The 13878-nt window shown below is 35.8% G+C and overlaps 1 protein-coding gene across 1 annotated transcript in view; it reads left to right on the top strand.

Annotated features, from left to right (window-relative positions):
• The window catches only part of C4H6orf118 (chromosome 4 C6orf118 homolog), a 38285-nt gene extending 26052 nt beyond the window's left edge, over window positions 1-12233 (top strand). Inside the window, exons 6-8 of the mRNA XM_044671612.1 lie at window positions 2913-3091; window positions 7166-7219; window positions 12168-12233. Of these exons, the coding sequence (XP_044527547.1) occupies window positions 2913-3091; window positions 7166-7219; window positions 12168-12233 (299 nt within the window). The remainder of the gene's footprint in view (window positions 1-2912; window positions 3092-7165; window positions 7220-12167) is intronic.
• Window positions 12234-13878: the final 1645 nt, after the last annotated feature.

Genomic DNA, 13878 nt, shown 5'->3' with positions numbered 1-13878 from the left:
GATAATGAAATCAAAACTATCAATAAGCACATGAGAAAGTGTTCTAAATCTCTAATAGAGAAATGCAAATCAAAACAACTCTGAGGTACCACTTCACACCTAGCAGATTGGCTAACATGACAGGAAAGGAAAGAATAAATGTTGGAGGGGATGTGGCAAAACTGGGACATTGATGCATTGCTGGTGGAGTTGTGAATTCATCCAACCATTCTGGTGGCAATTTGGAACTATGGCCAAAGGGGGCACTAAAAGAATATTTTCACTTTGATTCAGCCATACCACAGCTGGGTTTATACCTCAAAGAGATCATAGGGAAAGACTTGTACAAAAATGTTTATAGCAGTTCTCTTTATAGTGGCAAAAAACTGGAAAAGAAGGTATACCCTTCAATTGGGGAATGGCTGAACAAATTGTGGTATCTCTTGGTGATGGAATACTATTACACTCAAAGGAATAACAAACTGGAGGAATTCCATGTGAACTGGAATGACCTCCAGGAATTGATACAGAGTGAAAGGAGCAGAACTAGGAGAACATTGTAACACAGAGACTAATACAGTTTGGTAAAATAGAATGTAATGGACTTCTCTACTAGCAGAAATGCAATGATCAAGGACAATGTGAGGGACTTATGAGAAAGAAAACTATCCATGTCCAGAGGGATAACTGTGGAAGCAGAAACACAGAAGAAAAACAACTGCTTGAACACATGGGCTGATAGGGATTTTATTGGGAATGTAGATGCTAAACAATAACTCTTGTCCAACTATCAATAATATGGAAATAGGTCTCTATCAATGAATGATACATGTAAAACCTAGTGGAATTGTGTGTTGGCTAGGGTGCCTGGAGCAATTTGAGGAGAGCGAAAGAACATGAATCATGTAACCATGGGAAAATATTCTAAATAAAATGAATAAATTAAAAAAATAAATTAAAAAAAGATTTCACAAATACCTCCTATTGCTCCATCCACTCAAAATGATATTTTAAATTTACAGTTCATATAATTCCTGTATTTATCTTGGCAGATAAATTCCTAAATATTTTATATTATCTAGCATTATTTTAAATAGAATTTCTCTTTCTATCTCTTGCTGCTGGGCTTTCCTGGAAATATATGGAAATGCTGATAATTTATGTAGGTTCATTTTGTATCCTGCAACTTTGCTAAAGTTATTAAATATTTCAACTCATTTTAGTTGATTTTCTAGGATTCTCTAAGTATACAATCAAATCATCTGCAAATACTGATAGATGGGTTTTGTCATTGCCTACTTTAATTACATAAATTTATTTTCTTTCTCATTGCTAAAGCTAGCATTTCTAGTATAATATTAAATAATAGTGGTGATAATTGGCATCTTTCTTCACATGGGAAGACTTCTAATTTATCCTCATTGCAGATGATAATTGCTGAAAGCAGCCAGAGACAGTTAACTCAAATATCATGAAACCACATTTAGCTTTACACAGGATTTGGCAGCTTCTATGTTAAAGAATTAGAAAGTTTTGAATATGATATTCCAGAACACAAAGGAACTAGGTGTACAATAAAAAATCGCCTACGCAGAAAAACTGAGTATATTGTTTGAGGGGGAAAAATAATCACCTAAAAACAGATTTCCAAGCATTCTTTTCCCCCATTACTTTCATTTCTTTTCACCATTTTTCTTCCGCCTCTCTTATTTGATTTTTGAATTCTTTTTCAAGCTCTTCTAGAGCCTGAGACCAATTTCCATTTTTCTTCAAACTTTTGCATGTGGCTATTTGAATTCACTATCTTCTTCTGAGTCTTTTCCTTGCTCTTTTTTGTCTCCATAACATTTTTCTATGATTAGGGCTTTTATTTTTCTGTTTACTCATTTTCCCAGACTTTTTAAAGCTTACTTTATCTTAAATGTAGGTTCTGTTTTCTGGGTAGAGGGCAACTCTCTTGAACTTCAGTTTTTCTTTCTTGCTACCCTCAGCTCTTGTTCTGGGTTTCTGAAAGTTTTAATTCTCCCAAGATATGATTATGGCCTGGAAGCCAACTCCCACTCCTGATTAAATCTTCTTGAGGTACTGCTGATGGCTTACAGGATTCAGAGTACTGTGAGCTATCTTGTGCTGGCAATCAGGGCCTCACTCTGGTCTTACACAGGCCAGGCACACTGTAGATTGCCTTGCCCTTGGCAATGGGTCTTCACTGCCAGCTTGGGCAGAGGCTCAGAGCCTTACTCTGGGCTTATAACAGTCCAGTGCACTGTGGACTACTCTGCAATGAAACTTGGGCCTCATCACTGGCTTGGGCAGGGGCTCTGGATATCTCATTTGATTTGAAGGGCCAGGTCTCAGAGACTGCCTTGCCCTAGGGTTTGGGGCCTTATTGCAGGCTTGAGCTAAGGTTTGGAATTTAAGAGGGGTGGGTGTGGGGGAGCTCTGCTGTTGGCTTAGGAAGGGTCTTGGGGTCTTAAAGTTGACTTGGGCCCAGGTTCAGAACCTGGAGTAAAAGGTGGGGTGTTTTTTCAGTTATGGATTGTTCTCTGCTCTCATCCCAGTGAAATAGACCCTTTTTGCCTCCCTTCCAAGTTGTTTTCTGCAGGAGATTTGCTTCACTCCATCTCCCTGTTGGTTCTGTCACTCCAGTATTTATTTTGAGGCACTTTTTAAAGGCTGTTTTGAGAGAATTCTCAGAGCAGCTCTAATACTCTGAGCTACTACTCCACCATCTTGGCTCTGCCTCTCCTGGGCTAATTTTAGAATATGTAACTCTACTCTGTGTGTGCTTTCTAGTTTATATTACTTTCTTTATAAAGCTTGAGGTTATATCTGGACATTACTTTAAAACATACGGAAACTGAAAATAAGTTTTAAGATAGAACTATAAGGTGACTTCTTCACAATCTTCTGTTTTGATCTTATATTTTCAGAGCCATCTGTTGAAGCAGTTGAAGAAAAACTACTTACTTTGGCTGAAAAGGTTGAAGAAAAGAGATGCCAGATTCTTAATAAATGGGATGAAATCTATGCTCTTGAAAAACACATTAAGACTGACTTGGTTCATAATGAGATTGCAAATATTGCTGAGAGTAGCTGTAAGAGCATAGAGGTATGCCATTTCGATAATTTTAAAAAATATTTTATGTTATTGAGCTTTGACAAGCATATGATTCCATATATGTTCCAATATAAATCTTGTTGTATTTAACAGTTTTTCCCAACTAAGATATAGTTAGTAATTTAGTTAAAGCAATTTGTCTTTCATATACTTTTTATTTGATTGATTTGATTTATATTTGAATAAAATTAGATATACTTTTATTTGCAGTAAGGTTTTAAATTTTGATGGGGGCAGCTAAGTGGTTTAATGGTCTGACAGCCAGGTCCAGAGACATGAGGTCCTGGGTCAAGATTCAGCCTCAGACACTGGGCAAGTGACAAAAGGATTTTGGGGGAGGTGAATAGAATAAAAATTTAAAGGCAAAGGGGAGGGATAAGGGAGTGACTTTTGGAAAGTTGAGCCAATTTAGAATTAGAAAGGCAAAAGAAGAGGATAAGGGGAACTTTTGAGGAAGGGGCAAGTGACAACCTCATATTGCCTAGCCCTTATCACTCTTCTACCATTGAACCAATACACAGAATTCAAAAATAGAAGGTAAGGATTTAAAAATATAATATTTGACAACAATGATTATAATGATAATAATAAAAAGTTTCTATTTATGTGACACTTTTTGGTTACAAACCACTAATTCCTAATTGTCCCTGGAAGCCAGTAGGTGGCACAGTGTATAAAGAACTAGATCTGGAATTAGGAAGCCATGAATTTGAATCCAGCCTTGGAAACTTAAAACTTACTCTTTGTATGATCCTGGATAAAATATGTAATTTCTGCTTGCCTTAGTTTCTTCAACCATAAAATAAGGTTAATAACAGCACCTACTTTAAAGATTTTTTTTGGGGGGGGGATCAGATGATATTTCATAAGTGCTCATTTCTTCCCATTCTCTTTTCTTTCCTTCCTTCATTAGTGCTGGACAAACATTAATTGCAAATTTAATCCTGTGCATCATTTAATATCTTTGAACCTCAATTTCCTTACCTGTAAAATGTAAATAATTAGAACTGCCCAATCTAATACAAAGAGCTGATAGAAGATGAATACATATTCTGTGAAAGGATTTTAAAAGTAGACAATTCTGTGTCAAGACATGAGGTGTTCTTCTTATATATGTATTTAACTGCCTTCAAGCCTTCCTCTAAAGCCATCATGGTAGAGAAATGATTATAAAGTATAAATCATTATGTTTTTTTAACATAAGCTCTGATAGGTCACCCTGATGAACAGGCATCTAGGTGGCATAGTTGATGGAGTGAAGAATCATCTCCCTGAATTCATATCTGGCTTTAGACACTTAATAGCCGTGTGACCCTGGTCAAGTCATTTCACCATGTTTGCCTATTTCCTATTTTATACAATGAGCTGAAGAAGAAAATGGAAAACTATACCAATATGTAGGGTCATGAAGAGTTGGACATGGCTGAACAACAAAGAACAAAGAGGGGATACTGATAATGCTTCATTATCCATAGTACTCCCCCAGCCCCAACATAATATAATTACCCTGTTCATCCCTTCCATTTATATCCCTTTCACTCCAACTCACCTCATGTTCTCTGAATAAGCTGAGGTACAGTATATTCTGCTCTAGCCCTTCACTTTCCCTCTGATTGTGTTTCTCCTTTTCAGTTTGTTTCTTTTAAACAATTTGTCCTCAGATTCTGTTTTTTAATCCTTTCAGCTATCCATTTTCTTCCCATGGATGAGTTAATTCCACTAGACTCAATGTCAGAATTACTGGCTTGTCATTTCCATTTACTCTGTTCTTCCCCACTGTTTGTCTCCAACTTCCTTTATTTTTACCTTATCCCTCTTCAGATGTCCAATTTCTTTTGACCAATTCCTCTCTAATTCATGCCCTTTCCCCAAAAGTTCCCCTTATCCTCTTCTTTGCCCTTCTAATTCTAAATTGGCCCACCTTTCCAAAAGTCAATCCCTTATCCCTCCCCTTTGCCTTTAAATTTTTATTCTATTCACCTCCCCCCAAATCCTTTTTTTATACCAATAACTGTGCCCTCCTACTCTTGATGTGAGTTTGATTCTAAAAATCCTTTTCAACCTTGTCTCAAAAGTCCCACCTTATTTCTATACTAATTTTTACTAGATGTGTTATTCTTGATTGTAAGCTCAGTTCTTTTGTTCTATCAAGTGCTGTGTTCCCTGTCCTATGGTTTTTTTTAATGTTATGGCTTCTAAGACATGTTATTCTGACTGTAGTTACATAGAATTAATTTTTTTTTCTTGTTGCTTGTAGCATTATCTCCTTAACCTGAAAGCTATGGAAATTAGTAATGATATTCCTATACATTTTAATCTTTGGGTTTCTTTGAGGTGATGATCAGTGGATTCTTTCAATTTCCATTTTGCCTTCTGATTTTAGAATTTCTGAGCAGTTCTTCTCAATGATTTCTTGGAGTATGGTGTCTAAACTCCTTTTCTGATCATAATTTTCTGGAAGTTCAACTAATTTTGTCTCTTTCTGATCTATTTTCTAGGTCAGTTGTTTCTCTGATAAGATGTTTTATAGTCTCTTCCATAAATTCATTCTTTTGGTTTTGCTTTATTATTTCTTATTGTCTTAGGAAATCATGAACTTTCCTTTGTCCAATTGTAGTTCTTAATACATTATTGTCTTCTATGAATTTCTGGATCTCCTATTCTGATTTGGTGATCTTTCACAATGTTCTTGATTTTTCTCAAATTGCTCTTATTTTTTCCCTAAATTTCCTCAATCACTCTTATTTACTTTTTGAATTCTTTGTTAAGTTCTTCCCCAAAACTCCTTTAGGTCTTTTAGCCCTTTGTTGTATTTCTTTGCTGTTTTTATAGTATGTTTCTTTGTTCACTATCCTCTGAGTTCTAGCAGAGGTTTTTCTCTATCCCTATAATAGCTATCAATAGTTGGATTCTTTTTCCTTTGCTTCCTCATTTTTATTAATTTTTAAAATTTTAGCAGTCATTGCAATAGATTTAATTATTGCCTTTTTACTAGGCTCTTAGGTTCCTATTTTGTTGGTGTATGTTATTTCAAGTTATATGATTTATTTTTGAGTTTGCTTTTACCTGGGTTCTATTTAGTTCTTCCAGGTTTTTTGTATTCCTGTTGTAATCCCAGGGCCATCGCTAAAATCCTTCTCTGTAATTGACCTCAAATGTTCTGACCAAAGCCAGTTGGCAGTTCTGCCAGTGTCAGTGCCATCAGCCAGTCTGTTTCCCTCTGTGGCAGCAACAAGAGATTCCACTCTCCTGCTAGTGACCACAGCTGATGGGACCCCAGTTGTTCCAGAACCCCACTCATTGTGTACCTTTCTTCCTCACTGCTCCTCTCCTAATGCTATAGTACAGGAGAGAGCAGGTGTCCTGTCTGTGTTCCTTGGACCTCCAAAGTCCCTCATTTGCCCATGAAACTTGAGCTTCTGCCCTTAAGGCCTGATGGTTGAATACTCTGAGGTGTCCACTCTTTCAGTCTCCAGCTGTAGACCAGCAGAGTTCTCTAGAGCTGAGGCCTCAGCAGACACAACTACTCCTGTGGCCTTTTGCCTATATATTCCAGGTTTACCCTTGAAGTTTAAGGAGCAGAAGCTCAGCAAACATGGTGAGGTTACCAATCCTGTCCTCATCATTTACCTTATTGATTCCATTCTGTTTACTTTGTTCCTATTCCCAGGGCCTATACCTATGGGACTGAGGTCAGGGAAGTCAGAAACCTTCCTTCCTACTCATGCAGGGCTAGCTTCATTCTGAAGAATTTTATTTTTGCTGCTTTTGACTTTGATTCTGTGGAGTTATTTTTGGTTGTTAGTGTGGGGGGGGTATTAGGAGGGCCAAAAAGCTTCATGCCCTACTTCCCTATTTCCCCTAGAGATATTTTCATAGAAGCTTAGCCTCTGTTTATAAGATGGAACTTATTTATTTATCTAAAAAGTAATTGTATAATATCACTTTTCTCTATATTTAGAACATTATGGCATGTAGAATTTTTCCTATATCTAAACAAAAATGTTGATAAACAATTCTTGTTAACTAGATATGTAATAACCTCCCCTTCCATTTCTCATTCAGACTGAAGCTATTAAGTTGGAGACAATTAATGGAATTTTAAAGAAAAAAATAATGGTGAGTTCTTTTGGATTTTATATTATATTGATATTGGTTTTCCTGTGGAATCTGCTTTTTTTACATTATCAACAAAATATCTCTCTAGAGCATTCATAATGTGTCATTGAACTCTGTCTAAAATTTTTAGTCTTTAAATATTCCAACTGTGATCTGGAGAAAAATCAAGTAATTCAATTTAGGAGAAAGTAACTGAAAACTATGTTTATAGGATAAAGGCTCTAGGTTTTCAGGAAAAGGATTCTGTAGTCATTAGAAATTGTTCTCCAGGGATAGGGTCTCTGAGGATCAGCTGGTACCTTATCATGGAGCTTCTGGTATAAGATGGGGATATAATTTAATTCAGAATCTCTTCTGGGGAGAAAATCATTGGGATCATTGGAGAATAAGAACTACTAGCAATAAAGACACCTAAGAATCCCGAACCAGTAATTTGGTCCAGAAGTCCAAAACAGAGACAAAAAAGGTCAGAAGTGAGAAAAGGGTTTAGTTCCAATGAAATTTACATCAATTATGAGAAGGGTAGTGATGACTCATTTTCCAAATGTTTAGCATCTGCTTTTCAATTCCTAATTGAAGTGGCTATATTTTTCTGGTTGTTATCAACAACCATCTTTTCATTTATTGAGAGTTCAGCATTTTTTAGTGTTTTCTTTCTTTTTTATTGTTGTGGCATCATGCATATTCTTTTGCTAGTATATACTCTATTCTGCATGAATTAATACAAATTTTTCCTTGTGTTTTTTTAATTCTCTATATCACTTTTTACTTTAGACTATACATCTTGAAGTATTCCTGTAGTCTTGCTAGCAACCTGAGCTCACACAAAGGTCGTAGCCAACTTTTAGGGAAACATACTCAGGACCTGTAATTTCTATTCTATTCTTGACACAATAGGAAAGGCTCCCAGTGGAGGAATGATGTAGTACATGAAATATGAGCTAGAGATAGGAGAGATTGTACAAGAACAGCTAGGAGCCTATAGAATTAGCCCAGGTGAAAGGTGATGAATGTCTGAATAAGGGACTAGAGTATCAGCAGAAAGGTGAGTGCAAGAAATGCTGTAAAATGAATCAATAAGATCTGACAACTGATTAGACATGTGGAGAGACAGAGAGTTAAGGGGTGTCAAAAGTTATTCAACTTTGAACGTGGGTAAGTAGGAAGATAGTCATTCTTAACAGATATGAGGAAGACTGGAAGAAGGACAGACTTGAGGATGGAGAGGATGATGGATATAGTTTGGGACATTGAGTTTGAATTGCTGAATATATATGAGAAAATTCCAACGGACAGAGATGGATGAATAAAATGAAGGAAACTTTTAGGAATAGATTTTTATATTTTGAAGTGGTTAGAGGTATACCATATTTGAACCTATAGATACTGTAGTAATTACCAAGGGAAACACTTTACAGATAGGGAAATAAGGCTGACAATGAAGCCTTATGGGACACATGCTTAGGACATGGAATATGGCAAATGAACTAGCAAAGACTGAGAATAATTGGTCAGGAAAGGAGGAGGAATATCAAAAGACAGCAGCATCACAGAAACCAAAAGGAGGAAAGAATATCCTAATTAATACTCTTGATATTTTCAGAAAATTCAGGAAAGTAAAGGATTGATAAAAAACCAACAAAATAATGATGATCAGAGGTTGGGTTTAGGGTTTGGGGAGGTCAGGGATCCTCTTTACCAAATGATGCTCAAAGTCCTTGAATGGGGACCCTGTATGACCAACTGGATTAGTCAACTTGGAAAATGGAATGCTTAACAATGATGTATCAACCAAGGAGCTAAGCTTACTAGGCTGCTTCATTCAGAACTAAGGGTCTAGATAAATACATGGAAAATAAATAAAAAACAGATCTAAGAGGATAGGCAATAAGTGCTATCAAAGTTTGACTCTATGGAACTCTATGTATGATAATGAAAAGAGATGACTAAGCTGAAAGAACAACTGAGAAGAAAAAGGAATCCAATGAGAGCCTGGTCATACTCCTTGAGATGTTGGATAAGAACTGCAACCAGTTCAAATCCGGCCTCAGACACTTCCTAACTATGTGAGCCTGGGCAAGTCGCTTGACCCCCATTGCCCACCCTTACCACTCTTCCACCTAGGAGCCAATGCACAGAAGTTAAGGGTTTAAAAACAAAAAGAACTGCAACCAAAATGCCTGCCTACTGAGGTATTCTTTGTGCTGCAGGGCTCATAGGTTCCCTATAAAAGGGCTTGCTAGTCTGAAATCTTTAAGGAATCATGGTTCTGTGAGTCTGGAGCATCCTGAAATAAACCTAAAAGAATGGAAAGTAATATTGTTTCCTTACCACAAAACAAGGTTCAAATCCATTAGACATACTATGACCAGGTCTCAAGTAAGACATGATCAAGCTGGAGAAGAATTAGAAAAGGGTGCCTAAGAACTGGCTTTCTTAAGTATCTGGAATATATCTGGCATGTATTTTAAGTTGAGAGAAGATTAAATAAGTCTGTAAACTCTTACAGAAGAATTATTATGTGCCAGGCTTGGTGCCAAGGGCTAAGACACCTTGATAGGTCTGGAGATATGGTTGAAAGAGTGAAACCAGGAAAGATCTAGATGAAATGAACACAAATGTGCTGACCAAATACTGACCAAACAGCAACAATAACTAGCATTTATGTAGTTTTCAAAGAATTTTAAAAATATTCTTTCATTTTGTCTTCACAATGACCCTGGAAGGTAGCTGCTGTTACCACTCCCACTTTATTGATAAAAATAATAATCATGACAGTAGCTAAAATTTCTACAGTGCTTCCCTATGTGTCAGGCACTGTGCTATCCACTTTATAACTGATTCTTGCAACAACCTGAGAAGTAAGAGCTATTATTATTCTTATTTTAGAGACGAGAAAACTGAGGCAAATGCAGATTAAGTGACATGCCAAGATTGACACAGCTAGGAAGTACCTGAAGGTACTCAGGTCTTCCTGACTCTAGGTCAAAGTGAGGAAACTGAGGCAAACAATAGTTAAGTGATTTGCCCAGGATAACACAGATATTATACTTAAAGTTTGAAAAATATCACTTTATGATAAACACAGAGAAGTACTAAATTTAAACTTATAGTACTCATTACTTTACAAGCTGTTATAGGTGGTAATTGAAAGAAGCTAAGTTATATCTCTAATCTTTTCAAATGGATGTCATGTGATTGCAATATAAAATCTATGTCAGATTGCTTACTATCTCAGGGAGTGGGGAAGGGTGGGAAGGAGTCAGGGAAGGAGGGAGAGAATTTAAACTCAAAACTTTTAAAAAATGAATGGTAAACATTATTTTTACCTGCAATTGGGGGGAAAGAAAATAATATTTTAAAATGATTAAAAATAATTAAAATTTTTAAAAAAAATTTAAAATAATTTTAAAATAATTTTAAAATAATTTAAAAAATACAAAATATGCACAAACCAAAAAACCCAAATCAATGTGATGAAAAGTGACCAAATGATCTGACAGCATCCATGGGTGCTGTTGCCACAATAATGAAATCATATTGAATGGATCTCCATTTTTGTCAGGGCAGTGTGGGGCAATGAGGGAGGTGGGAAGTCAAGGTTACAAGCTGAAGGAATTGAAGCATCATGGGAAAATCCAATAAGCAAGCAGAGTCAGAACATACATAAATAATGAGAATTAGGACAAAAAGCAGGTCAGAAACCAGGCAAGTAACCAAGAACACAGAAGACATAAAAACTAGTGAGTTAAAACAGAATAGGTGTCAAGCAAGCAGGAATAAGGAGAAAGAGGAAAGGACTAGCCAGCAAAAGAAAGAAGTTCTGGTAATGAGACCTTGACCACAGAGGTAATCCTGAGTTATAAGGGTGAGTTATAACCCTTGGAATTTAATTTATTTAAGGAACAGAGTTTCTAAGCATGACGAACTTTTAGCTTTCAGGTAAAGAGAATCAGATTGGATTGTGGGTTGAGGGGACAGAGAACTGCAGTTCCTAACAAATATGTCCTATCATGACATTTGTACTCTCATTGAATATTCTGTTTAGATTAGTCAAAATGTTCAACAATTTTAAATTTGTCCCACTAATATATAATTAAGTCACAAACTACAATACAGTAATCAAATTTTGCACACTTTTTATAACTATCTCAATCATAGAATCAATTGTAAGAAGGGCTTTAAGGTGTCAAAAACCCTGCCCAAAATTTCACAGAAATTTAATTGTATTGCCCCAACCAAACTTTTCTATTTCAATCCTTAACAGCTATGGTCTGGCCTCAAGTTAATAAATGTGTTCTTTTTTTAAAATTTGATTTAAACATTTCTGTGAATATGCATTTATTTTCACTCTCTTCTACTATCCTTATTTAAAAACAAACAAAACAAAACAAAACAAAAAACCTTGCACAAATTTGCATTAAGTAAAATAGATGTTCATCTTCCAAATGCCCATTTCCAAAAAACAAAGCAAAACTGTGTGATGCAGTCTGCATTTTGAAGTCTTCACCTTCCTCCCAGTGAGTGGATTATCATAGTTCATCAGTTTTCTCATGGTTGATTGTCATATTGGTCAGAGTTCTTAAGTCTTTCAAATTTAATTGTGTTTATATTATTGTAGAAATTGTTCTGGTTATTCTCAATTTATTCTACATCAGTTCATATAATGTCGAGTTTATCTGAAAATATTTCCTTTCATCATTTCTTATGGTCCAAACATATTCCATGACCTTCATATACCACATTTTGTTCAGCTACTCCCCACTTTATATGCTGCCCCCCTTTTATTCCAAGTTATTGGAGAGCAGCTGTGTCCCCTGATAATATGTGCATGCTTGTTCATATGTAATAGCAGAAGGTGGCATCCACACACTGTCTTATTTAAGGAGAGATGATTAAGTTATTGATTTATATAAGACTGACTGCTTCATTTGATTATTTTTGGTAGGACTCTGAAATAAGAATCAAAGAAAACCTTGACAAGCATAAAATAATCCGGGAAGAACAGCAGTAAGTAGTAATAACTTAATGATAGTAATGGTATATATACATATATATATTTGTATATTTGTATATGTGTGTGTGTGTATGTATTTATTTAAGCCCATACTTTCTATCTTAGAATGAATACTATGTAATGGTTCCAAGGCAGAAGAGTGGCAAGGGCTAGGCAAATGAAGTTAAGTGACTTGCCCAGGGTCACAAAGTTGGGAAGTGTCTGAGCCCTGATTTGAACTCCTGTCTCCAGGGCTGACTCTTTTGTCACTGTGCCACCTCTCTGCCTGACTCTCTAGCAATATATTTTTATAACATATCAATTCATATCACGTTTGATCATACTAAGAAGCAATATACTTTGAATCAATAAAGTTACAAAACTTGCTTATAACTCTCGATTTTTATGTGTGGGTTTCATAAGGGAAATAAGATGGAGATTCATAAGCTTTAAAAAGAAAAACAAAAATTAAACAGCTAAATCATTTGTTGTAACTATCTGCTATGGGGCAGCTAGATGGTGCAATGGAAGGAGTCAGGAAAACTCATATTCCCACGTTCAAATCTGACTTTAGAGTTAAGACATTTCCTAGTTGTGTGGTCCCAGGCATGTCACTTAACTTTGTTTGCCTCAGTTTCCTCATCTATAACATGATTTAGAGAAGGAAATGACCAACCACTTCAGGATCTTTGCCAAGAAAACCCCAAATGATGTCATGAAGAGTTGGGAATAACTGAACAACAAATTCTATTATAAGTATGAAATCTATATTCAATTCCTGTCCTCTAATAAGTTATATTTTAGGATGGACATCTACATATATTTACCTTTTATTGGCTTCTTTCTGAACATTTGCCTCACTGTGGATTGGTATGTTGTAGATAAGGTATTGGAACTACTGAGACCATAACTGTAGTCCAAAAGCATTTTTTAAATACTTACTGTGTGAGATGAACTTTGAGAAGTTCAGAGATAGCAAACAAAGAAACAAACAAATAAACAAAAAACCCAAAGCAAAACCAAAAGCAATCCCTGTCCTCAGGGACTCATGGTCTAATAAGGGAGACAACATTTAAATAGCCAAGTACATACTAGATTCATACAGAGTAGAAGAAAGGGAATCTGAGGGGACAGAAGGCTTTAGTAGCTGGAGAGAAGTATTTGGAAGAGAATAAGCTCTGAGTGTTAGAGGGACTTGAATGAGCGTTGGAAGTTGGCTTCATGTGAAAATAAGGATGAGATCTGGAAGAGAAAGGCCATTTGAAGAGGGAACAATAATAAAAGAAAACAGTGCTTGGGTTAGGGACATTATTCTGTTTTCTTTCATAAATATTCAGGTATAGTGGTTGGAATACAATGTGCTGGCTTCTGAGAAAAATAAACTCAGATTTGGAAGGGGCACCCTCTGGGATCAGAGAGTTTAAAATTCCATCTTTTCTTAGAAGGAGGAACTGAGATTAAATTGCTTACATGAAATGTTTTGCCTAAATTCACCCAGGTTGTGGCTCTTTGATCCTTTAATACAAATCACACAGTGATTTAATAGAAATAATACTTAAAACTAGCATTTAAATCACACTTCATACAATTTGGCATTACTTATTATATAATATACATTAACTTATCTTTTTTCTTAACTCTGTCAGATAGATAACAAAAGGTA

This window comes from Gracilinanus agilis, chromosome 4, assembly GCF_016433145.1.
Source record: "Gracilinanus agilis isolate LMUSP501 chromosome 4, AgileGrace, whole genome shotgun sequence".
Lineage (NCBI taxonomy): Eukaryota > Metazoa > Chordata > Mammalia > Didelphimorphia > Didelphidae > Gracilinanus > Gracilinanus agilis.
The sequence above is the reverse complement of the archived record's forward strand: the minus strand, read 5'-3'. Positions and strand labels throughout refer to the sequence as shown.